At 40.3% G+C, this 27,357-nt stretch overlaps 1 protein-coding gene across 1 annotated transcript in view; it reads right to left on the reverse strand.

Annotated features, from left to right (window-relative positions):
- The window catches only part of LOC139694664 (MFS-type transporter SLC18B1-like), a 36,445-nt gene extending 23,577 nt beyond the window's left edge, over positions 1-12,868 (reverse strand). Inside the window, exons 1-2 of the mRNA XM_071593159.1 lie at positions 12,746-12,868; positions 12,281-12,538 (exon numbers count right to left, since the gene is read on the reverse strand). Of these exons, the coding sequence (XP_071449260.1) occupies positions 12,281-12,538; positions 12,746-12,868 (381 nt within the window). The remainder of the gene's footprint in view (positions 1-12,280; positions 12,539-12,745) is intronic.
- Positions 12,869-27,357: the final 14,489 nt, after the last annotated feature.

Below are 27,357 nucleotides of genomic sequence, written 5' to 3' on the forward strand. Positions count from 1 at the left end.
GTCCAAAAAGCGCTTTAGGTTGCTTGGCCGTTAGTTCGGACTCGAAAATCAGCAATTTTGGTAAACAAAAAATTATTTTAAAAATGAGTTTTGCGAGGTTTCGGTGAGAGTCATGATGGCAAAAATCATGAGAACTCGCACAGAAGATTTTCTATGTCTCATATTTGAAGTGCAATCCGAAAAAGTAAGGTTTGCTGAAGATTTTACATAGTAAAAGGAAATAGCCTTAAAAGTCATCTTGAACATTTTAAAATCTTTCTTAAAGTTTCTCATAAAACTGCATGGTAAGTGAAGTAGATTGAAATCATTTTCGGTAGTTAGATCTTATCTGCATAACGCAACGGATATTCAATAAAGCTCAGCAGTACTGCTATTAAACTTTTTGGCGGAAAATGCGAATAGAATGAAAGGTATATCCAATATGAACAAATGAAATGCGGCATCAAATACCGCTGAGTAAATTAGAATATTAATGAAAGATGCCATATCCCTTTTTGGTGAAGGAATTCTCTCAAATACATGGGCTGAAAATAAATGCTCTCTTCGGGAGAGATACCCGTTTTCCAAGTTTCACTTAAGATGATCGCAATTCTCTTTGAAGGAAGAGAAAAAAACTCAGATTTAAGCCATGGTAGCAAAACAAGCTCATTGATGAAGTTAGGAAATTTATGAATGGACGGACTCAAAGATTTTTTTCTTTTGTCGGAAATATTGTGACAGTGATAACGATTTTTTTCATATCTTATCTAAGCTGGATTTTTCGACACGGCGAAATACGACGGCAGTTCAATGACGAGTGATCATGCATATTTCATTCGGATATTTTTTTACAAGCTAAACATTGTTTAATATCGTTAGCTTAGTAAGTAATATATATGCTGCTATAGTCAATTGTTTTAGACTACAGTCTATTGACAGCGGCAGCAGTTGAAATTTGAAACATGTTCAGATCACCTACGCTGTGCACAAAGGTGTTTCTCCACATTGAGGAACAGGTTAAAAGTTACATAGGACAAGGACTGATTTAAAAGGAGGGAGAGGAATGCACTTCAAATTGAATTTTGCGACATGTTCAGTGACAACATTTGCAACGTTCGGCCGTGCATTGTCGTGGTACAGCATACAACCTATATTACTACATTGCAACGCATATTTTCACATCATGACGTGCTATATTACTATAATTATTGGCATCATGCTTATATTATTTATATTCTAATGTTTAAGATATATTTTGGGTGGACACAGTCTGAGCAACGATACCTTTAATAAATGAAAAAGAAACACTTTGTTCCAATCCACCAATTTATAATAAATGAAAAAGAAACACTTTGTTCCAATCCACCAATTTATTACAGGTACGACTAGTTTCGACGCTACGGCGTCATCCTCTGAGGATGACGCCGTAGCGTCGAAACTAGTCGTACCTGTAATAAATTGGTGGATTGGAACAAAGTGTTTCTTTTTCATTTATTATAAATTGGTGGATTGGAACAAAGTGTTTCTTTTTCATTTATTAAAATGAACTTCCACAAAGTTGAGGCTGAAACTATTGAACTAACGATACCTTTCTTTACCTCCTTCATGGAAATACAACCTGACCTCGGACACTACATAAAACTGTTCTTCAATTCTACATACACTCAACCTCTCTTTATTCCGACCAACATGCCAATTGTATTCCTACCCCTTCCTCGCATGCTAGATGTTCTCCCCTTTGTCACAAACTAAAATGTTCCATCGCCCAACTACCTCTGCATCCATCTTTCCTGCCTCTTTTGGATTGCTCCCAACAATCCTCCCTCCCCACCAAATTGCTTCCAAGTTTGTTTTCCTTCCCATCCTTTTCCGTCCTGCTCCATACCCACATTTGAAAAATCTCAAATCTATGTATGCCTATTGCCTTGGCTCAATGACCTTGGCAAAAAAACACGCTACGTACCAAAGTTTTGACGAGGCGTTTATCAGCATCCTTACTCAATGTCCCTGTCATAAATTCTCGCCACCTTAGAAAAACTTCTTTACCTGACGTAATTCTATTTCTTATGTGCATATTACGTCGACCATTTTGGTCGAAAACACTACCGAAAACCCATTCAACTGCGCTGGCTTAATAACTCCTATTTTAATATTTAACTCATGTTTCTTTATTCTGGAAAACTGCATAAACTGTTTTGTTTATATTCTTTTTCATTCAATAGCTACTCCACTGATTTTCTAAGGCGCTTATAGTATTGCTTGCAATCCTTTAGCTGACTGGCTAACTGAAGCTTGGTCATCCACAAATCTAACTGATTTTATACGGTAAATTCTACACCGATTTTCATTCCTACCTCCAGTTATTCCCATGCCTCTTTATCAATTTTCTCCATTTTTGAAAAGTACAAGTGATAATTGATACACGCCTGTCTCCCAATCCATCGTCATCTTAATTTAATTTCGTACTCAGCTTCACGGACGGAATGCATGGGATCATTACACATAACTCGAGTGAGGTGTTGTTGAAGATTCCGCACCTCAGTTCCCATTTTTCTCTTCAGAAAGCCAGAGTTAGAACTGATCGTCGTCGGAGAAATGAAAGGAAGCGACGCTCGTCCCACACATTCGCATCGCCGTGGGAACGGGCGTGACTGTTGGGTGCCTCCCCGGGGTCCTTGACATACTATATCTCATCCCGGACACGCCAGTGCTCAAGAGGGTAATTGACCCTTAATCGAAAGCTCTTGGCGTTCGCATGCGGAGATAAGATTGCTTCGGACCATTCGAATCGATTTGAAATGTAAAACAACAATGCCGCATAAGGAACGGAACACTTGACGTACGGAGGGGCGTAATTGTTCAGCGGCATTTGGAACACGCGTCATTTGAATTTACGTCAATCGATCTGAAAAACTTTGGATTTCTTCACTTTTGCCTCCGTATTGTGACCACAGCTGATCTCGCACTGCCAGTGTCACGCTCTTTGTCAATAATCTCTCGCTTAGCGATTGCGAATTGACAATTACTACGTTTTCAATTGCTTAATTTCATTAACCGTTCACTTGCAACAACTTAGCTTGCCAAGTACATTACTTAAGTGATTTCATTTTTGTTGTATTCGTCAAGCATCTCTGAAGCCATCATTTCGGCCATTCGGGATAAAATCCACTCCTCAACGGATTTTATAAACCGAAGAATTAAACAACAGAAAAATTATGTCATCTTATTGGACCGCGTCAGCTTGATAATGGAACGATCGGAAATGCGTATGATTGATTATAGAATGGCCATTTCGAGTCTTCTAAAGGCAGTTCGCGTTGAAACACTCTCCAAATAATGATGAGGAAAGGTAGAACGTATCAAGGTGATTGATAAGCGAAAAATAAACGAACCTCATATTTTTACAGAGACGTATGGCAGTAAGAATTGAACTTTTTCATGAACGCTTGCTGCAAAGCCTCCAATAGGGAGAGACTTTTCACGAACCAGCAATCGAGCCTAGCTAAGGTTAAATATTCACGTAGTATAAGCGGTGTCACCCTGACAATGTATAACATTTGGAAAACGCATAATATAGCGAAGAGAGCTCTTTCTGACAGATTTAGGCCCCACAACGAATATCGATGAGCGATTGGGACCCTCCTCCTCAAAGATTGATTTGACAATTTAACTTTTATTTTGCCGAGAATTGAATTGGCCGACCCCATTGGCGGCGGGTTAACGTCCTCGTCTGCCATTTCAAGCGTCGCGGGTTCGATTCCCGCCTGGGTGGATTTTCCTCCATCTAGGGTTTGGGCGTTTGTAAATGTGACCATTCTTATAATTGATAATGGTCCGATAAAGGTCAAAATAAGCTGTTTTCGGACTAATGCTAAATAAATAAATAATGCTAAATTAACTAATTATAGAGAGAGGCACCCCTGTTGGTGAATTATTACAAGGAGAAGACCATAAGGCGTCTCACGGTATAATGGAAACTTGTTGGCTCTACATATGGATTAAATTTGGAATAGATATACTCGAGAATATGTAGGCAACTCCAGAGTCGAGCGTCATGCCCGGTAGCGGAGGAGGTAAGAAATGCGGGTTCGTCGCACGAAATCCTTGCAGAGCCGAGTGGATGGCATCAGATAAGAAGGGATAAAAGAGGAAGGCAACCGCGAAAAAAGGGATGGGAATTAGGACGATTCTAATTATAGGGAAGTTGGGATATACCAAACTGGAAATGAAGGGAGGAAATATAATTTCAGGCCTGTCGAGGTGAGATGGAAATAGTACAGCGGGAATTATTAGATGCGCAAGTTAAATGGCGACGGAGTGAATGTGCGGTAAACATAGTAACGATTAGGTAACTGAGGTAAAGGCAGCAAACAAGGAATAAGTAAATGACAGAATTGTATTAGATTAATTATGATTAATTACATGTATAGAGGTGACAGGACGAAACGAAAGGTGAAGGAACTGTCAGGAATAAAGAACAGTAAATCCGCTTACACTATTATATATGCAATTAAATAGACGCGATTAAAACTATTAATCGAAGAACAATAGGGTCTGAGAAACTTGGAATGTTAAGGACAGGTAAATTAGAAAATATAAAGAAAGAGAGGGAAAGAGGAAACAGATATTTTAGGTCTACGCAAGGTGAGATGGAAAGATAGCGGGGATTACTGGAGTGATAGTTAGGGAGTAGTATACAGCGGAGAGGACGAGAACCAGCGAAGGGTTTTCATAATATTGAATAAAAAGGTAGAAGGAAGCGTAATCAATATAGAGCAAGCAACAGACGGAATATTACCAGAAGAGGTAAAGGCAGAAACGACGAACTTAGCAAAAAGCTTAAAGCAAAAGACACAATAGGAACTGTTAGCAGGAAAAGGACAATAAAACCATGGATAACGAGTGAAATGATTAGAAAGATAGATGGGAGAATATAAACACAGAGTTAGGCCGAAGGAAGGACAAGGGGGATCGAGATGGTGCGGGGGCTAACGTACTGGCTTCCCACCCTGAGGGCGCGGGTTCAAATCCCGGCGGTGTTGAATATTTTTCAGAGGTATCTCGATCCCTAACTTGATGTGCTTTGTGGAGGGCACTTTGAGTGAGTACGTCGTCCGTCGGATGGGACGTTAAGCCGCGGACCCCTTGGCGCCTTTCGTAAAGAGTAGGCTAATGCCGACGCCGGGTTTCTCTCCACCCTTCATCCTTTCCTGTCCTTCCCCTATGGCGCAAATGACCTTAGCTGTCGGTCGCCTCCCCTCAAAACTACTACTAGGAAGGACAAAGAGTTAAATAATAAATTGAGACGGGTAAAAAATGAAACAAATGAAGCTTAGTGGAAGGTGAGTGTGGATTGTTGGGAGGAATCATAAGGAGACAGGAGAAATGGAATAAAACCTTATTGATCGGCAGGGGGATGTTGAAGACTGTGATAGAGGGGAGAATTCTAGGCAAAGGAGGAAAGAGCAGGAGTGGAATAGGGATGTGGGCGGGATGAAGGGAGGAAGGAAGCACTCAGAGATGAAGAGCGACTTGATGCAGAGAAGGTTGCTGGATTGTATTTTGTTAGGAGTCACAAAATATTTCTTTGGCAGTTGTGTCCATCCAAAACCTACCTTAACCGGTATATTACCTTATAATAATAATTAATATCTGACAAGATGGAAGAATACACAACTGAATAATATGGTAGAGATAATCGGAAAGTGAGTTTGGATTTAGAAATATAAAATGATGTCGATGAGGAAGTACTTGACTATGAGATGGATTACCATTAAAGAAAATGGTATTCTTTAAGAAAATTAAGAAATGGAGGAAGAGGCTCATTCGTAACGTTTATAGGGGAGGAATTCGGTCGGAAGACTTTGCTAGATCAGTATTGATACCCTTCCCAAAAAGAAAAAGGCAGCTGTATGTTTGGGCTAAACGTTTGATATCACTCGCATGTACCTCACTAACGGTGGCTTGCAGAGTACCATGTAGAATGATCACGCATCCTCGTAGCTTGCTCATAACGTCGAACATTAATAACCTTCGTTAGGTACTGATATTTTATTTTTAATTTATAAATCATTTATTGTGACATTATCATTCATATTTCTCAAAAATAATGAATCAAATTCATATACTGCTAGGATTCATTTCAATGGACGCAATTGAACACTGTATTTCTCTGTGGTATGGAGGGTGCAGAAGCTCATCGTTCCTCCTCCTCCTGCTTCATAGGGAATGAGGGGTATGTTGACCCACAGGCGGCTTTCCATCTTTCTTATGCTAGTCTTCCCGCGAGGCGTGACCCCTCACTGGCGGGACATGTGGAGATGTGATGGCGGGATTTTAAGAGACGAGACGAGAGCAGTTATATAAGGTCCACTTGCTCGGGGATCGCCCAACTTTAAATTCTGAATCGTCACCGTGAGGCCCCAACAAACTTCTAGTTGATAGCTCATGGCTAAAGGGACAAAGTCTGGGACCAATCTCCGAGAGGTAAAGTAGCTACGGGTTTAATCTTCAATGATAATATGTAATTCATTTGTTCAAAAGATTTTCGTGGCGCACTGATACTGATAACACCAAACCATTTCAAAGATGTGTGCCCTAAGATTGTTCCTTTGCTTTATCAGCGGTTGATGAACCGTACAAATGTCTATTGCCTATCGTTAGAGGGAAGGACTATGGAAGGTCAATAGTCCTTATTTTGTTTTACTGATTATTATGAATATGTAAGATACAAATAAGGCAGGCAGCATGGGCATCTTCGTCCTACGCCTCAAATATTCCAAAATGGGAAACCGAAACTTGTATTGTCCATGAATTGAATGAATGGTTTCCTTTCCATTTCATTTTTACGTCTACATAGTACCCCACAAACCACCGCTAGGGTGTGTGGCAGAAGGTGATTGCACACAATGGATGTAATATCAGAATTAAGTATTGCTTATTTTTTAGTCACCAATGGATATGTAAAATATTTAAAATAATGTAATGGGGATAGTGTTAACTACGGATGCAATCACTATGCTTTCAAAGTATTAAATAATTGGAGGTAATAAGGTTAGATAAAAATAATAAGGATTGATGAAATAAAAAGTGCAGATCTAGTAATGACAACATGCTGGGCCACATTAACTTAAGGAAACACTTTTTGTCTCCTATAGCGTTATTTATCAGTTATTCTGATTCTAAGTCTGCCGGTCCTACACTTGATCTCTCTTATTTATTTTTACAAGATCTCTCCTGCAGCATTATTCGTGGCCTGAAGATACATTCTCAACATCATTGCTCCAGGCACCTGCTTCCAGTTAGTATAAAAATTAAATATGGAATTAAATCTTCGCTCCGTGAGTGATTCCCAACCTAGTTCCCCCAGTAATCTAGATACGCTTCTAAGTTTATTGCCACAACATTTTACAAATCTAAATCCTATTTTCTGTACACAAACTCATTCCCCAATCACTCCAACATCATGAGAATTCACTACGCTAGCATTATATACTAAATTAAGGCTAACTCGAAAGAGGAGGGTAGATCTAAGGGGAATGTCACAGGGTCTTACGGGAAACTAAATCTGCGCCAGGGATCAACTAACGCATAAATAAATTTACTTACAAAATATCCAACTAAACCACTACCGGTGTTTATTTACGTCATTTTACTTCATTGCCAGTGACAAGCAAAGGTCTCACTCACACGACTGTGGGTGACCCCGTGAGGGAGGAACTTGTTGTTTGAATTTGCCCATCGTGTGCTTGATTACGTGACGTTCGCCCTCTCCAGAGACAACCAGGAGACTAAAATACGGTCTGTCCCAAAAATAAGTAGAATAATTTTTTGCCACCAATGCTGGCATTAATGATGGCTGAAGTGGGGTGACTAGTGGTGGTAAAGGCAATGGGAGACATTGGGAAAGCAACGGGACCCACGATAGTTAACTGTGGGCAGTGTGCGGTTCGCTCCTAGACTGGACCCCTGTTCGACGGTCACGTCACGAATTCACGATGCCACTTTCCTTAGAGCAATAATATGATGTAAAATTGTGCATTAAGCTTGGAAAATTAGGTTCGGAGACCATGAACATGGTTAAGGAAGCTTATGGAGATGGAGAAATGTCCCGAGTGATGGTTTACTACTAGCACTGGTTGTCCTGGGAGGGTAGAGAGGAGGTTGACGATGAGGAATGCCCTGGACACCCATCAACAACACGGTGTGATGAAAATGTGAAAAAAGTGAGACACATGCTCAATTCTGTTTGACCCCCGAGTGCCAGGATACTAGCGAAAGAGTGAAATATTCAGAAAACCAGAGTGCATTGCATTCTCATCGAAGATTCAGGAATGAGAAAGGTGTGCCAAGATGGTCCCCAAGGTTCGGCCGGAAGATTGCTTGTGTGACAATATTGCCCTGGACCTCTTGGACCACGGTGAAAGTGACTTGATTTTTTTAGAATAGGTAGTTACTGGTGATGAGATATGAGTCTTTAAGTACGACCCAAGCATAACACTTATGAGTACCACTTTGGACCACTAGATTATGTCAAAGAGGCCGTGACGAGGTGTCTGAACGAGATTCCCGTCGACGCCTTCCAGGAAGCGTGGCAGAGGCGCTGACATCGGTGGGTTGATGCACAAGGTTTTGAAGAGTTTTAGTAATATGTAATTTGATCTGCAGTACATTTTTCCCTAGATTTATTCTAATTATTTTTGGAATAGACCTTGCATAATAATCATCCTCTGAGGATTTTTCAAAGTTGAAGTCGTAACAAATAATTTGCACGAAGTTAGCTTCTTGAACATGTATTTTGAAAGCACGTACACAGGCAAGGAATTAACCTAAAGTCACCCCAGGAGTAATGAACCAGTGAGTAACTTAATTAGGAATAGCCTAAATTGGTTGACTCAAATATTGTCCATCTGACCGAATAATAAAAGGAAGGCAGGAAGGAATTCTAGTGAGAGTAATGAAAGTGTCAAAGCGTCGGAAAGTGAACCCTTTGGAGAGAACCCATTCAACTTGTCCTTATCGAAAGTCGCTTCCCTATATAAAAGAGGAGCGTTGGCTTGATAGTCGAAGTTTTTTCACAACCATCGAAAACTGTGTTCAAAAAGTAAGTCTTTTGAAACTGAACTGAGTATATTAGTCAATGACCTTAAGATTGAGAGAAGAGACAAGTGGGCATTATATTCCTTGACTATGAGACTCTTTCATTGACTGGCGCATAACAAGTCAATTCATAAACTGCAATCATTTGGCACTAAAGCGAATATATTTAACTTGATTCAAGATTTCTCTAATAAGTGCGAGTCCCGACTTAGAAGAATTTTCTCCCGGAGGTTGCAAGACGGCGTGAACATTCCCCTCTCATTAATGAGCCTGCCCTCTTTCAATGTTTTTTTCTTGTCCTTTTTTTTAGGCATAGGGATAGCTGCTAACCATATAATACTCGTAATATGTGTAGGCATATCGCATGATTGGTGTTCGGTCGCCCCCTTCCGAAGCAGTTTTTGATGGATCGCGGGGTGCCAGGTGCATGGGGAAATGGAATATATGCAGAATGGCTGGCGACCTACCACCCACTGCCACACGTCCTTGCGACAGCTTGCTGGGTATTTTGCAGATGTAGATCGGTTTAAAAAAATTATACTTATTCTAAAAAACCTACAAAATACACCAAGTCATATGTGACAACCTCTTTCAAGTGAGCTCAACTTACCCTTATTTCTTAGGGTCGCGAGCGAGTTCCCCTGATAAATATGCGCGAATTCAATGCCAATATATATATATATATATATATATATATATATATATATATATATATATATATGTCAATCATCACTAGTGTTTTTGATCGTATTTGCGGAGAAAATTGCAAAAGAGGCATGAGAATAGCTCGAAGTTGGTTGAAATTAGGTGAGGAATTCATGAAATCAGATTTACGGATCATCAAGCTTCAGTTAACCAGCCAGCCAAAGAATTACAATCACTGCTGAGCGTATTATAAAATCAGTGTGATAAGCAGATTCAGATTCTTGTAAACAAAACAAAGGTTATGCGGATTTTCAGAAAAAGGAAAACTAAGGTAAATATTTAAACAAGAGTTCATAAACCAGAGCAGGTGGATCAGATTACCTAGCTTGGAAGTGTTCCGGACCAAGATGGCAAAAGTAGTCGGGACATGAGAAGAAAAATTGCGTTAGGCTTTCACAAGGAGGGAATTGATGACATGGATGTTAAGTGAAGATTTTAAGAAACGGCTCGTCTAAACTTTGGTAAGGAGTGTGATTTTTAAGACGTAAAAACATGATAGTTGAGATAAGGCGTTAAGCGTAGATCGGAGACTTTTGAAATGTGGGTGTGGAGAAGGATGGAAATGGTTTAATGGACAGAAAGGGAAACATATGAGGAAATGCAAGGGGTGTTGTGGGAGGAGAGACAGTTGCTGGGAGAATTAAAGAAGGCAGGAAGGATGGATGCTTAGTATTTTAATGAGGGATGGAATATTGAAGACTGTGATAGAGGGGAGAGCGTTAGGCAAACGAGTAAGGGACAGGAGTAGGATGAGCCTGTTTGACGAAATTCATTTATTTTACTTAACGTCTTTCCTGAGGTAGGATTGCGGCTTAATAGTCCCCACCTAAAATGTAGGCAGGTAGAAAGAATGCGGAGTTGAAAAACGGTCTATTGGGACTTAAGATGTCAGGTTGTGTCTTATTGGGTGAGTCTTAAGTTACGAAAAATTTAGCTGTGTTTAGCTGATCTCAATTGGTAGATTGCCAAAATAATATTGATGAAACAGGCATGCACATTGTTGTTCTATTTACAAGTCTGTTAATTATATAAGTATTTCATTATTACCTGCTTTGTAGGGTTACTGAATTTGCTAAAAATGTTGCTACCACGATGCTCTATGAGTTGAGAAATAATATGGAACAGAAATTTAAATTTAGATTGATATTAATAAGAAAATAATAAAGAATAATACTTCACTCCAGAAGTGTGGTAAATTATTTATCTCCTAAATCAAATTTGCTAATAGGTCCCTGGATAAATGAAGGCTTTCTTCCGCTAACTATAGTATGCCTAAACTAGAGCACCAATTGAAAGGTATCTTCACATTATTCAATCTTTTATAAGCTTTTCTGACTCCGCATATCCATTTTTCATTTAGCATCCTTCATGGTTGGACTCCATTTCATTAATTCTCATCATTATGAACACCATTATCCTGAAATTCACCAAGAGCGTATGGCAGGGGGTGTAAGGACTTCAGTTAAAGGAGAGGAAGAAGTCAGCAAAGGGGAGATAAGTATTTGATATTTCTTTTACGCTCACGTTTGCTCAAAAAGGAAATTTAAAAAAATCTTTTAATGCACCCGTTCAAGTTTCTCTGTAAGTTTCAACCACTGTTCACCTGATGATTATAGCACGATAGTTGGGTTATTTTGTCGACTCACTGTGTCAAATCGCACTATCCAATCTGCTGGATAGATATATTTAATCTATCCTTACGTTATCTGACCCACCAAGGACTCCCACCTCAGAATACGTATTAACTGTTACCGATTTTCCACCTATCAGGTCAATTTTTTTCATATTAATGAAGGAGAAAATATTTTCCACCGACAAACTCAAATACATTACTGTTTTCCGATTCACATTATTGAAATGGCTTGTTTTAACGTTTCGCGAAAATCATTAAGTTGTCATTTACTAATTTATTATTTCAGAAAAATTGCAATTTCATTATTTTTGGGAATTATAACGCATAAGCCAGCGTCCTATCCGTCCTCCTAGCGTCGTGGAATTGCAATGGCCGATTTCATAAGGCGTTGTGAGTGTGCCATGATTATACGACGGACAAGAATTAATTGATGGAATCGGAGATCGTAACTAAGGAAATTTTGTCTCCAAAAAAACTTCAGTCATGGTCTGTGTTTTTGTTGAAAATGACATTAATCGCGAGATCCTAATACAAGAGGGTGGGGGCCGTGGAGGTGGCTCAGGCTAGGACGATGTAAGTAACTCTAAGGTTAGTTTTGGAATATTGAGGATAGATCTCACCTCGTACTATGCTCTATGAAGTCCGACACTTACGCAATGAAAGAGTAATTAGTGGGGGCCCAGTCCCATTCCTTGTGACACCTCCATTTTTCCAGGATGACATGGCGCCCGGGAAATAATACCACTAGAATACGGTTACGAGTGCGTCACCCAGAGGGGAAGCCGAGGCCTTAGTTGAGCAATCAACGGGCGTTACGAATGAGGAACGAAGCGAGGAATAGTAGCGAAAGGGTGGTGGCCAAACCTCTTCCGGGTAGAATGGCGCCTGGAGAGAGATGCACGCGGCGCTGGCGAAGTGGACGGCGCCGAAGATGGCCGCGAAAATCCACTGCCTCCTCGAGAACTTGCCGCTGCCGCCGGCGCTGTGCACGGAGGGGGCGCGGGAGGTGTTGGGGGAGGGGGGCGGCGTGGTGGGCGCGGCCGGTACGGAGGGTGCCGTCGACGGCCACTCCCCCGTCTCCGAGGCAACCATCACTCCGGGAGTAGCCTCCGTGCGGAAGACCTGTGGAGGGGAAAGGAAATACTTAAAAGACTGAACTGATGCACATACCCTGGGAAAATGGAATCGCAAAGATTTCGTAAGAATCCTGCCACCCTCTAAGGGATATGGATAACGAAAAAATGGTACCACAGGCAGCATTCCAAAATTTCGCCGACCTCTTCTACGGCTCCACAGTTCTTTTTGAACCATGGTTTTCCGCCGATTTACCCTGCCCTGTGGTTTCCAGATCCTAGAGCCAATTATCTGTATGCAGTCCTCGAATTTATCCAATCTATCGGTTCTTGTTTGTACCTTAACTGCATCACTCGTTCGTGCCACATGCCCAGACATCATAATCTTGGTGATTCAACTATTCTAGTGATTGTTAGGTCCGTGTAATTGAATATCATTACTTTCTCCTTCACAGAGTGGGCCTAGGAGTACCTTCCTCTCGAAGGCATCGAGTATTTAATTTGTCTCTTAATGACTACTTCTATGAAACGTATGTGAGGACCCGTCTTGTAAGTGTTTCATAAACGGTCGGCTCGGTGGTCTGGTGTAAGATTTCAGAGCAAAGCATGATTTACGACTCGTACGATTTGTCGTACCTCGTAAGTTCATTAGTGAAAAATACATTCTACCAGCAGCCGTTAGCCTTGGTTTTGGGGCCTTGGGGCGTGTCATTGGAGCTTGTCTCTTCCGATCTCAGATATTTAACCTGCTTAACTCTTTCGAATATTTAGCCGACCATCATACCGTACTGTACATTAAGAAATAGCCAGGACGACGAAACCGAACGAAGGTTATGCGTTATGCAATGCGGCTCACCTGAAATATTTAAAGTCTGGCGAAGTACACAGATCGACAGTTATAGTGAATAAATCTCTGAAATAGTTCGAAGGTATAAGAGTCGGAACGGAAAAACAGTGCAAGAGAAAAAGTAATAATGAATCAGAATACAAACGGGCAAATAAGGGTTTCCTGAAGAGTAAAAAAAAACTTTTGATGAAAACAATGAATTTAATTGAAATTAGAAAAAAATTTCATCTGAAAACGTTTGTATTTTGTACTAAGTATTTCCCTAGCAAGCCTCCATTTTAGTTCAATAATTTATTCCGCTGTGGAAAAGCGTGACTGTTTTAGAGACATCCGTAATGGATCTCCGAGTCATAACTTCGTTGCTTTAACGTTTCCCGAATCGAAAACTCACCCATTCCGAAAAAACTATTAAACGAACCGAAATGAGGAAAATTTGCAGTGGGAATAGCAAATGTGCGCTCAAATTACAAGGACTAATAAACTGAATTATACATGGTCTCTCCCAAAAATAAGTAGAATTAATCCAGGAAAAAATTTGCAGATAAAAGTATATATTACTAAAATCCTTCAAAATAGTACCCCTTCGCATCGACACACCGATGCCTGCGCCTCTGCCAGTTGCGGTACGCTTCCTGGAAGACGTCGATGGAAACCTCGTCACGGCCTCTTTGACATTATTCAGCGTGCCAAAATGGTTGCCATTCAAGCCCCTTTTTATTCTTGGTAAGAAAAAGAAGTCCGCCGGTACAACAACGGGGATGTACGAAAGGGTGGCTGTAGTCACCTGGTGCTTGGCTCGGTTATCGAACAGTAAGTTTTACGTGGAAATCCTCGAAAGGGTGCGGAAAACAGTGCAACGAATCAGAACTGCACCACGACAACGTGCCGTTCACGAGGAAGGCGGTTGGGGACGGCACGTTGTCGTGGTGCAGCCTCCAGGAGGCAGATCTCCTTTCTGATGCGTTGCACTGTTTTCCGCACCCTTTCGAGGATTTCCACGTAAAACTTACTGTTCACTCTCTGCCCCTGATGTACAAACTCAAAAAGTGGAAAACGCCTTTTGTGTCAAAAAGGACGACGAGCATTGCGATACTAGTACGTGTCTTTGAAAAACTAGCACCCGGTCTCACTCGTAGAAAGGATTTTTGCCAAATTCCTTTGTTCAGCGATACCTTTCTCCTCGCTAATATAATATTAATACTATCTGTACAAGTCTTCTGGGAGAGCATATGAACAAAGATCTGTTCGAAGTTAGCTCATGACACAGTATTGCCTTAGATATTTTTTCACATATTATTTACAGTATCCTCTCATCTACATCAATGTCTCCATTTCCCTGTTGATAGGCCATGTGAGTTCCTTGTCCTATGTTAGAATATACAATGGAGTACTTGTAACAGTAATTGCGATTGATTTGAACGATTATATTTGATGATATCCCTAACATTCCTAAACAGAGAGCCAAGTGCGTCGAGTCGAATTTGTTTTTTTTGAAGCCAACGAGGAAATCAAAACTTGAAACCATCAGCGATAACAGGAGTGCTTATTTTATTCAGATACACTCATAGAACCGTTGGTCGGATTGAAAAACAACATCCGGGTTCAAAAATCATTCCAAGTGGGCTCTCGAAGTTTTAGAATAAGTAAAAAATTCGAGCATTACCATCCACCCGCATACAAGTGCTTCCTCTTCCCCAGAGACACTTCTCATATGGTCCAGTCTTTGCGCTCCCAAGATCCCTTTCGGCTTAGCCAGAGGCCCAGAGGCTGATTGTCCCGCATTCTTCCGGTGTATGACTCAAATTGTAGATAAGTGATACTTGAGTAAATGTTTTTGAATTTAGTCTTTGTTCATCCAGAAGTACCAAGTGGAGTGTTTTATAGCATGTTCATGTATGACGAGGAATAAGGTGTGGGAATGGACTATCTAGTCTCAATTTGGTTCCAATGCAGATGTGTTATGTTGACAAAGTAAGTTCAGCATTAAAATGCTTGTTTAGTATTTGGAGATACTGAATGAATTCGGAAGAATTCATAGTAAATTATTTAATTTACAATAAACGTGATCATAGGAACGGTGACATCATATAAAAGGTGTTCATTTAGAAGTATTTACCAGTAGGCAATGAGTCGTTTCAGTGCCATTTGATATTGCGAAAACAGGGCATCAGTGGCTCTGCTCCGCAATATTATTTAATCAAAGAGTCGGAGGTCACTTAGGGTGTTACATTAAACGAACGTAAAACTTTCCATTTTGCGGATATTGCAAAAATGGTTTCAGGTTATGTCTAGAAAACTTTCCGATTCTTTTTTGAAAAAAAGCCGTTAGTGGACTCGATTTGCGAAATGCAAATTGGTTGTAAGCTTGATGTAAAGCTGATTATTGTAATAATGGAAATACAAAGTTAATTCCTTGATTTCAATTTATATCATTACTCTGAGCAAATAACGTCAACACTCGATGAAACATTATTGTAATTAAGGGTAATTCACTATCGACTCTGAGGTCGAGTCTTGCTGGACGTTTCTTGACGGTCCACTGGGAAATGATAAGCCAAAATATCTAAATAAAAAATTTGCCCTTGGCTTTGAAGCAATTTTTACTCTTCTCGTCATTATGACATCCTTAGCATGCTGTAATGCTCAAGTAGCTCCCACTCACGACGATAACGCAATTGAAATGGGCTTGACAGACAATATATCAGACTGGACGAGGCGAGATATGTAAATTTTTTCTCACTAATAACTGTCAGGAGTTGGTTGTTTCTTCGATCGGATTCATTTAAAAATATAACTTCCCTCAAAGCTAAACATAAGGGATTAAAGCTATAATTACATGAAAAGTAGGCTATTGGAGAATTATGCCTTTCTCTTTTTTAAATCTCCTGTGTTTTATTTTAATCAACCGTAGTTTGACGGTTCAGTGACGTACTTTGATGAAGCTAAGTGAAGATCAATGGAAATTACTCTCCCAGGGCCTAAGCACTGTTACACTCAAGTCTAGTACGACACTCAATAAGCCTAAAATAGAATAAGCCAAGTTAAAAACTCAACGTACTTCCTGAATTCGGACGTGAAGCCGTATCAAAGGGTTAAATCGTAAATTGGACAATTGTTGTCGGGAAATTGCGGTGGGTTTTATTATCCTGAGGCCTGTGCTTTCACCGTTTAGGGAGCATCTCAAACGTTTGGGATTCAATTATACGAACGAGACATCGCGGGAGGTAGCGCGTAGGGCATACGATCACATGACATGGGTTTAACGCACTGGGTTGTTTAAATGCGTTTTTTTCGCACGTAGCGTAGGTTTTGAATATCACGGAAAATGTCTTCAGTTCAATCAGAGAAGGTACATGAAGCTCTCGGAAAGTAGGTAGGAACGACATGCGTGCTCGGGCAAAACACCGAAAATGAAGTGTCTGTGTCATGTGAATACCAAGACGAGAAAGCTTCCATTAGGATGTTCAACCTTGAGTGAAGGTCCTTCCGAGGGGTTTGGTGGGTGAGATTGGCGGAGACGGAGATTTCAGTGAGGGATTGAAAAAGGTGTGCCTTGGAGGCATACTCAAGTGATGACTTATTTCTGCCCGTAAATGCATGTGATGGTTTTTGGCGAGTTGAAGGGAAAGAAGAGATGTTTATGAGGGCGAACGGAGAGCGTTTCTCTTTTTTTATTTTAATGTGCCGAGATTGAGATTTCTTCCATCTGGCACCCCTCGTTACGACGGCTGAGCGGCAAAAAGTTACACATTTACAAAATATACATTAGGAAGTCTTAAAATATAGTCATTAAGCCTATTGTACATTTTTTTACTAGATCTCTCTCCCTGTACAAAATTTCTGCGAAGAAAGAGGAGCATTCATATGTATATACCAAGGCAATTGAAAGTACTCTCCCTAGATACTGTCCTAATACTTATCCATGGCCTTGATATATGTATTCCTTCTTTCTAAGTACGTACTTTCTTCTTTACTGAACAGCCTCCCACCCCACAAAAACCCCCAAACACAAACCTTTTCGGACAGTTATCTCCGTATCTTACCCCGCCAATCTTTTCGAACTTCTCGTATTTAACTAGTTCTCCCTCCCCTGAACATTCACTTAGATGAGGAAATTCATTCCCTCCACTTACTCCCTATTACCATCTCGACTGCTTCCTATACTTATATGCCCGACGTCATTAGCGAAAACTCAGCGATTACGAGACATACTTCACTCCATACTTCTGCGACCTGCCCACCAAAACCTTCCTTACGTCTCGTCTTAGGGCCACCATCGTTAATCCTCGCACTTCAAACTGGTATCCTCGTTGAAATAAACGTCACCAGGCGCTACTCGGAGGAATCTATGCATGCTGACGGAAAGATTTGAACTTCCGCGAACACATACAAAGAATAACAAAGAATACTATGATTTGCCATGCACGATTTTACTCTTGTTTACGATACCCATGACAACGCAACGGGCGGACATAATCGCGTCACATTAATTAAAGCATTTGGTATCCTTGCCGCCCCGATGATCACATTGCTCTGCCGAAATATTTGAGAAATGTAATCCTTCACAAATGTTCACTTTTAGGCAGGCGCGATTTCGTTTCACCAAAGTACGAACAGAAAAGCGATGAAATCACCGGGAACAGAATCTGCCCCGACCCCCCCTCAGTACCGCGACCACAAGGAGCCCTTACCTTTCCTCCCTCGACCCGCGAGGGCACCGTCTCCTCTCCGCACCGGAATTCGCACCTAGCCCGCTGTACACGGCGACCGTCCGGCTTCCCTAGAACGACTCTTCGGTTTCAGGCCACTGGTCAGGCGGGCGCGGTGATCCACCCTCCCTCCCGTCGCTCCGCTCCTCACCCCCCGGCGCTGCTCGGGCGTCGTCGCCCCGTCTCCTCGGGGGCCCGGCGCCACCCACCAGTACGGCGTCCCCTTCCCTCTGCGGGCAAGGGGGTGGGGAGACCTCTTAACCCCCGACCACTCCCCACCGCCCGAAATTTCGGTATCGGCCCGGGCGACCTTTCCTTCCGGCAGGAGGAGGGGCGGGTGATAATGGGAGACAGGGGGTCCGCAACAGTCGAAGAAGGAGCGCCTCTATTCGTGCCCTCCCCGCGTCGCCTAACCCCTCCTCCGATTCTCCGCACTCTGTAAACACACGCCTTCTTCGCAGACATGTTGCGGCACCACTTCGACATCGACTTCGGCATCCGTGTGGTACTCAGACTCCGGCATCGCGCGGCCCTCTTGTCACCATCTTCAGATCAGTGGGCAAGAGAGGAGCTTAACTTTCGATTCGTGCGAAGTGACCGTCTTGTCGGCGATTAAGAAGGCAATAGTGGTCAGCCGTACTCCTTTTCAGAGCATTGGTATATTTCATTCATGTTTTAAACGTATTTGCATCATGAAATCCTGAGGTTTTTGTTAACTATAGGGCTTCATTAATGAATTAATGGCCGTAAAAATAATCACAAGTGTCGCAGGCCGTCTCGATTTACTACAGGCCCTAATTTACGCGTGTATTTTGTTTTTCTTCTCGGTAAATTATTTCGTAACTTTTTTCAAAAAGATTTCGGAGACCATGGGCGTGACTCCCCGCGATTCCCTCCTGAAACAACCACTGTCTGCTGTTCCAAACCGGAAATACCATGCCTCGCCACTTCCGAAACGATCCCAGGCATGGCAAAAACTACTGACAAAAACTATTTTCTGTGTTGACTCATAAAAGTTTGCACTAACTTTCAAACGTTTGAATGCTGTATGTTGAAAATCTATACACGTAAGCAGTGTCAAGTCTACCTAATTTCTATTTTAGGCTTGAAAAAGTGGACAAAGGAAACTTGGTCAGCATTAAATAGTGTATTAGCTTGTTTAATCAGTATTACGATTCACTGCCACAGCAGGGTTTCAATGAATGGTTATTTTGTTGTATAAACACCCCTAGTAAATAACCATTCTTGACCCCTCTTAGACATTTCTTAGTTCTGAACCATAACTTCCTAAATAAATGATCTCCTTTTTATAACACTGAATGCCCTATGTGTCATTAACCAAGTGTTCTCATCCACGATCATCCACAATAACTTCTCGGAAAAGAAAATAGTTTGTTCTTCCAAATATATTTTATTATGCACAGCCTAGGTTTTTACTAACAAAGTCATCCTCAGATGTGGAAGAAACAAGTATTTTCTTTTCCGATATGAATCGCTTCCACAAAGTGATGCCTCTAATTATTCTAATCACAATTACTCCCTTTAGTCCATTGTATTTAATGTACTACTTCCTCCTAAAATGTTTGCCATAAGCCATATTCATCAGTTCAGCTAGATGGGTTATCAACACAAATTTTCGGAAGACAGTGAATGGGTAATTTGTTGAAGAATGGTTTTGGTTTACATGAGTAATTGTTTAAAAATATACTATAGTAATAATGAAGTCAATAGAGAACACATAGCCTAGATATAGATCTAGATTTTGAGAGGGTATTGAATGGAGCAAACTGAGAGTAATAAAGAAATATTTTACAGATGATAGGATTTGTGGATAATATATGGAGGTATTATTAATAAAAGGTTACTTTTCTAGAACCTGCAGACTTCTCAAGTGTGGATAGCAATCATAGAGGCAATATGGTCAGTGTTGGATAGGGCAGTAAGGCAGTATTTCCAATCATCCCCTTTTTTTCAATTTACACGTTCATGCAGAGGAAAAGGCAAGGGAGGAATTGGACGTGTCAGAGGCTGCAATGGTAATCAAGTCATCTTAGGGTTACAATCATAACTTAGTTGGATTAGGTGGGCTAAGCACAGAACCATTAAAAGAAGAATTTTATTAGGTAAGGAAGTTTTTACAAAGAGTCCGGTCATTGTGCTGTTCTAGGGGCCAAGAAGATGGATGAAAACAAATTGAACTAAGTCAGGTTTTCCTTTAGAAAACATATAGGTACACAGAAGGAGAATATGAAGACAGTCCCACCACAATGCTATTTTTTACATCTTCAACCTAGATCTTGACAAATATTCAGGTTGATAATGTTTTTGAAACCTATGGCGTAGATTTGGAATAAGGTTTCTTGGCGTGATTGTTTTCTTATTATTCTTCAAGATGAAGTGCAGTTGAGAGAAATATTTTTGAGTATGTTCAACCATAGTATTCAACCCTGCTATTGGCGATGGTTAAAAAAAAAACAGTACCAACAGTTGTCCTAGAAATACGACAAGAAAATTATTTGATGAACCAAGAAAGATTCAAGAGAGATAAAATTAATGCCTAGAGGATAAATATGGTAAGGATGGGTCAGAAAGATAAGACACAGAAATAGAATATGATGCAGAAGGAGATAGAGAAGGTCCAGGCTTATTTGGTTGTGAGATATTAAGAGCATTAAGGAATTTGAAATAAAACAAGATAATGAGCATTGGTTATAATTTTGTGGAATGCTTAAAGGTTAATAAACAGCAGACAGAATACATGTGGCACTTTGGATCATCAGTAAGAGGATGCAGGGGATGGCAAATGATTTTATAGGAGATGATCAGTCAGGGTTAAGGTAGGTTTGAGGAACTCATATAGCCATGGTGAAGTCATTACTAGAATGGAACAAGTAGTATGAACTGGAATGCTTTTGATATGTAGATTTAGAGGATACAATTGATTGGGTACATTGAGTAGAATTAATTAATGCATTGCAGTAAATAGGAGTAGAATAGAGGAATACCCAACTTTTGCAACCTGTACGTGTCTCTGGTGTGAGTGGCAGATTGAGAGTTGGGATATGTATTGCTCAATGAGGAATAAGATAGGGAAGCCCATTATCACTCAATTGTCGTTATTTATGTTTGTAAGCATGGGAAGGACTAGAGGTACAAATGAAGATATAAAAAATAAATGAAATGTTAAAAGTTTATAATGGAGTGAGGTTTTGTACTGCCCAGAAACATGGCCATCAAATCAAGATGATAGGTGTAGCTTGTAGACCTTTGAAATGTGGGTGTGGAGAAAGATTAAAAAAGGTGAGTTGGACAGAAGGGAAAACGAATGAGGAAGTTCTAGTCATGATGGGTGAAGAGAGGGAATTCTTGAGAGAAATCCAGAGGAGGAGAGAGAAATGGATGCAGAGCATTTTAACTGGCAATGGGATGTTGAAGACTGTAATAGAGAGGAGAAAGACAAGCAAGGTAGGGGCAGGAGTAGGATAGGAATTTTGGATGGATTGAAGGGAGGAAGTAATTATGCAGAATTGAAGAGGGGTTTATTTTAGTGATGGATGACAGAGTGTGCTTTGTTTGGAGAAGCAAGGGAATGTATCATTGTAACATTGTTTAGGCTGTATCCATCCAAACCTATCTTAATCAGGAGAATATCAAATAATATTAATTCTATTATGCTTGACTGTGATATTAATTTTATGCTGATAACATGTGATTACCATTCAGATTTAATCATTTCAGCTTGGGTATAATTGCCATCACGATCTATGCTTTACATATTTGACAGTTTCCATTAATTACGTCTAATCAGTTCTTAGTACAGGCAGATGCAGCAGTATTTTCTGCTTTCCAATTTGATTTAAAATGTTTTTGCTATATCCATCCATCCATGAGCTACTAAATTAATTTTATTTCCATGCTCAATAAGCATTGGAATGAACTCCCTAGTTGTCAACTCAAAACATACCCTAAAATAATATGAAAAAATCTGCCATCAGACTGAATTAGGGTATTCTTTTTCTTCTACCAGCCACAGCCTAGCCTAATAAATTTTCAAAGGGTTTTCTTGTAATGGGCCCAGAGCCTTATCTGACTTCTTTATGTAGTTGTTGCCTTTAAACACCTTTAATATACATTTGCATTGCTTTAATAGCCTTTTTTTTTGCATATATTTAAAATTGTTAACCTTTGGTTGGTTTTAACTGACATAGACAATGTGGACACAACAACAGGATAATGCCAAAATAAGAGTTTTAATGTTCTAATTTCTTGCATTTTGGGGGCATATGGCTTGAAGATTTCACCAGATCAATTTTAGTTCCTCTTCCATGAAAGAAAAGGCAGCCATATATGAGGAGTACAAAACAATTGTTTGATTTCTCTCAAAGCTAAAGCAGTTTTCAGGATCATTAACAAGAGGGTGGAAAGGAAGGTGAATGATTACTTAGGGGATGATCAGTTTTGGCTTAGGAAGGGAAGACACATGGGCAATGCCATTGCAGTAATGAGGGCACTAATTGAGAGGAATATAGAATACAATCAAGACATATTTGTCTATTTCATAGATTTTGAAAAAGCATGTGATGGAGTGAGTTGCTTAGAATTAATAAATGGTTTACAGAAAATAGAAATAGACTGGTGCGATTGGAGAGTTATCCTCAGCATGTATATGTCTCAGACTGCTTAGGAGTGAGTTGTGGAAGGGGAGTTGTAATGGGTAGTGTGAGGAAGAGGGGTAATATAGGGGCATCTATTTTCACTTGTGTTTTTTTCAGTGTAAATGTAGAGGAAATGGTTGAAGAGCCATGGGAAGAACTGGGAATAGTGCTGAGAGTCGGCAGGAAATTCATAAAATCAGTTAGGTTTGTGCATGACCAAGCCAACAGTTAGTCAGTCAGACAAGGGGCTGGAAGAATTGCTCAGTGAACTGTGAAGTCATTTTGATGGGTATGGGATGAGAATAAATGTAAAAAAATTAAGGTTATGCTGCTTCTTTCAAGAAATAGAAAGGCTAAGTTAATAAAATGGAAGCTCAAAAACTAGACCAGGAAGTACAGTTTACCTATCTCCTAAGTGTTCTGGACAAAAGTGGCCCAATAGGTTTGGACTTAACCAGAAGAATTGCATTATGCAAAGGATGCTTTCACAGGGAGGAGGGATTTGATGACAGGTATATTAAGGAAGGATGTTAGGAAAAGACTTGTCAAATCTTTGAAATGGAGTGTGGCTTTGCATACCATGGAAACATGGTGATTGGGGCAAGATAATCACACAGATTGGAGGCTCTCAAAATGTGTGTGTGGAGAAAGATGGGAAAGGTGAAGTGGACAGGAAGTAAAACTAAATGATAAATTGCAAGGCACGGTGGGTGAGGAGATGGGTTTGTTGGGAATAGTCCAAAAGAGGTAGGATAAATGGGTGTAGAACATTTTGATTGCCAATGGGATGTTGAAGTATGACAGAGGAGAGAACATAAGGCAAATGAAGAATGGAAGACAGGTAAAGGAATAGGATATTAATGTTGGTTTGGATGAAGGGAGGAAAGAAGTATGTGGAATTGAAGAGGGATGCTAGCAGTATCTGATTGTAAGTTTGTTTTGATCAGAGAGGCATGCAAATGTACAGTTGTATGCGCAGAGTTCTTCCAAAACATACTTTAATTGGTAGAATACATATTGATAATGATTTTTTTTTAAGGTAATCTACCGGTTAAGGTAGGTTTTTGGATGGACACAACTACCAAACAAATATTTTATTACTCCTACAAAACACAAAATCCATCATCCCACTCTACATCAGGCCCCTCTTCATCTCTACGTACCTTCTTCCTCCCTTCAACCCGTCCAACATTCCTATCCTGTTCCTTCCCTTTCCTCTTTTGCCCAACATTCTACCCTCTATCACAGTCTTTAACATCCCACTGCCGGTCAACACCCCCTTCATCCACTTTTCCTGCCTCCATAGGATTGCTCCCAACAAACCCCTCTCTTCGCCCACCATACCAAGTACTTCCTCATTTGTTTTCTTCTCGGTCCATTTCACCTTCTCCATTCTTCTCCACACCCACATTTCAAAAGCCTCCAGTCTACGTCTATCATCCTGCTTCAATGACCACGTTTCCGCACCGTATATAGCTACGCTCCATATCAAAGTTTTTACGAGTCTTTTCTTAACATCCTTACTCAAAGTCCCTGTCATCAACTCCCTCCTCCTTGTGAAAGCCTCTTTGCCTAGCGCAATTCTTCTCCTTACGTCCCTACTACTTTGACCGTGTTGGTCCAAAACACTACCGAGATACGTAAACTGTTCTACCTGCTCTAGTTTTTGCCCTCATACTTTAATGTTAAGCTTAGCCTTTTTCTTTCTAGAAAATCGCATAACCTTTGTTTTATTAATATTGATTCTCATCCCATACCTGTCGCACTGAATTTCCAATTCACTCAGCAATGCTTGCAGCCCCTTGGCTGACTGACAAACTAAAGCTTGGTCATCAGCAAACCTAACTGATTTTACCAATCCCCCGCCCGCTTTCATTCCTACCTCGAGTTCTTCCCATGCCTCTTTGATCATTTCCTCTGCATACAGGTTGAACAGCAACGGTGATAATGGGCAACCCTGCCTTACACCCCTTCCTAACACTGCCCATCCTGACTCCCCGTTTCCCACCCGCACCTGAGCAGTCTGAGACATGTACAGGTTGCGGATTAGCCTCCTTTCCCTCCAATCTATTCCTATTTTCTGCAATATACTCATTAGTTTTTCCCAATTCACCCTATCAAACGCTTTTTCGAAATCTATGAAACAGGCAAATACCTCCTGGTTGTGTTCTATATTCCTCTCGATTAATAATCTCATTACTGCAATGGCATCACGCGTACCTCTCCCCTTCCTAAACCCAAACTGATCATCCCCTAAGTAATCATTTGCCCTACTCTCTATCCTTTTGTTTATGATCCTGAGAACAACTTTAGCTGCGTGGGATATCAAACTAATTGTCCTATAGTCCTCACATGACGTGGCCTTTACCTTTTTCGGAATAGAAACTAAAACTGATCTCACAAAGTCTTCCGGCCAGATTCCCTCCTCATAAATACTACGGATCAGCCCATATAGCCTCTTCCTCCCACATTTTCCTAAGCATTTCAAAAGTTCCACGGGAATGTTATCTACCCCCACGGCCTTATTTAGTTTCATCTCCCTTAATGCCCTTTCTATCTCATGGTCTAGTATGCCTGGACCTAAGCTGTCCTCCTCTACGTCATTTTCTTTTTCAATGTCTAACTTTGTTGGTCTGAGTTCTTTACTATACAGTTCTTCTTTATACTCCTTCCATCTCTCTTGGATCTTTCCTGCGTCAACTATTACCTTACCCGCCTTATCTCTAACTATTAGCATAGCTCTTCCTTTCTTACTTCCCGATAACGATTTAACTTTGCTGTACAGCGCACCGATTTCACCCTTCCTCTGGAGACTTTCCATATCCTCGCACTGCGTCTTCCACCATGCGTCTTTTGCCTTATTTGTTGCCCGCCTCAATTTATTGTTCAATTCTTTGTACTTCATTTTGCCTAATTCTGTATTTATATTCTTCCATTTTCGCCGCTCATCCATCTTTGTAATCATCTCATCCGTGATCCATGGTTTCCTAGTCCTTTTAGCGTTAACGGTTCCAATAGTGTCTTTTGCGGCTTTAGACAACCCTTTTTTGATCATTTCCCATTTTTCATCGATAGTAATAAGCCCTTTACCATCCTCCATGATTTTCTCTACCGCCTGTTTGTATTCCTTCCTTTTCAACCCATTTAATGCTTCTACATTCCATTTTCTTACTCGCCGCCCCTGCCTTATCTTTTTGAAACGTACGCTACATTTCATAACAACTAAATTGTGGTCTGAGTCCGCATCCGCTCCCGGAAAGCTGTGGGAATTTATCACACTATTCCTAAACCTGTGTCTAACCAGGATATAATCTAGCTGATATCTTCCTGAGTCACCTGGCATTTTCCATGTATACCTGCGTCTTTTGTGGTGTCTAAACCAAGTGTTGGTGATGACTAACCCCTGTCTCCTGCAGAACTCAACTGCTTTCTCCCCGCGGTCATTCCTCGTGCCTAAACCGTAGTCGCCCACCTCATCACCATCTCTTCCTTCGCCTACCGTCGCATTCCAATCCCCCATCACTATCAAATGTTTCCCTGCAGGAACACATGCGATCATGTCCTCTAACTGATGGTATATCTTATCGACCTCTTCTTCCTTATGGTTGCTCGGTGGCAATTGATAATGATATGTATTGAATATTTTATGGAAAGAATACATACAATCATGCATGGTTTAGTCAATCAATAATTTTTTTATGACCAAATGTTATTGCTAAAAATCGTAAAGTGTTTACTAATAAAAACTTCATTTACACCATTTATTTAAAAATCCTTTATGTATATTTGAATATTTTAATTGGAGTAAGCATATATGCATGCTAAAATCATTACTAACTATATTAGTTTTCTAGTAACTGAGAATAATGATGAAAAATCCCTCAGGGGCACATTATTAATCTTTCATTGTTATAATAAATTGAAAAAATTAGTAAATTCATGGTAGTATCACCCAAAATATTAAAAATATTGTTTTGAAGTTGCTTATCTATGTGTTTGCAAAAGATAGTAATTAATACACAAAAAAAGCACCACTCTTCTTATGGATTGCTTGATTGATATTTTTGACACATTCGGCATCTCAAAAATTAATTTTTGTACCCAAAAGTAACCTGCCCACCCTGACAAAATGGTCAATATTGAAAAACTAATGAGTGGTCCTTCATTTCTCATTTGTGGTCCATTGTTTTCCACAAAAAGCTGAGCTGATAAACATCTTCTCCATGATAATTATGAGGACAAATTCAGTTATGTCATTCATTGCTTCCTGAATCACATTAGTATAACAGCCTAAATTATTCCCAAAACTTATCATAGGCAAAGAGTGTATTTTGCCCAGAGTATAACATGAGATGCTCTGTGAAGTCATTCACTAAGACAGGGAATAACTTCATAGAGCCTTAAGCTCTCTTTAATGTCACATCAGCCTGATCTTAATTAGCTATTCAACTTGTCCTGCATAACTTGACCATAATGTGAGTTTAAAAAAAAACTGTTTTCTTCTTTTATTATTAAGCAACTCAAATCAATAATAACAATAAGTTATTAACTTCATCATAAATAAAGCTTATCCCATTTACTTGATCTGTATACACACATTTAGTGGATTCGTCTGGTTTTTATTAATAAGTGCGAGTTCACCTTTAAAAAATCATGC

The sequence above is a fragment of the Hetaerina americana genome, unplaced genomic scaffold, assembly GCF_022747635.1.
Source record: "Hetaerina americana unplaced genomic scaffold, ioHetAmer1.1.p SCAF_52, whole genome shotgun sequence".
NCBI lineage: Eukaryota > Metazoa > Arthropoda > Insecta > Odonata > Calopterygidae > Hetaerina > Hetaerina americana.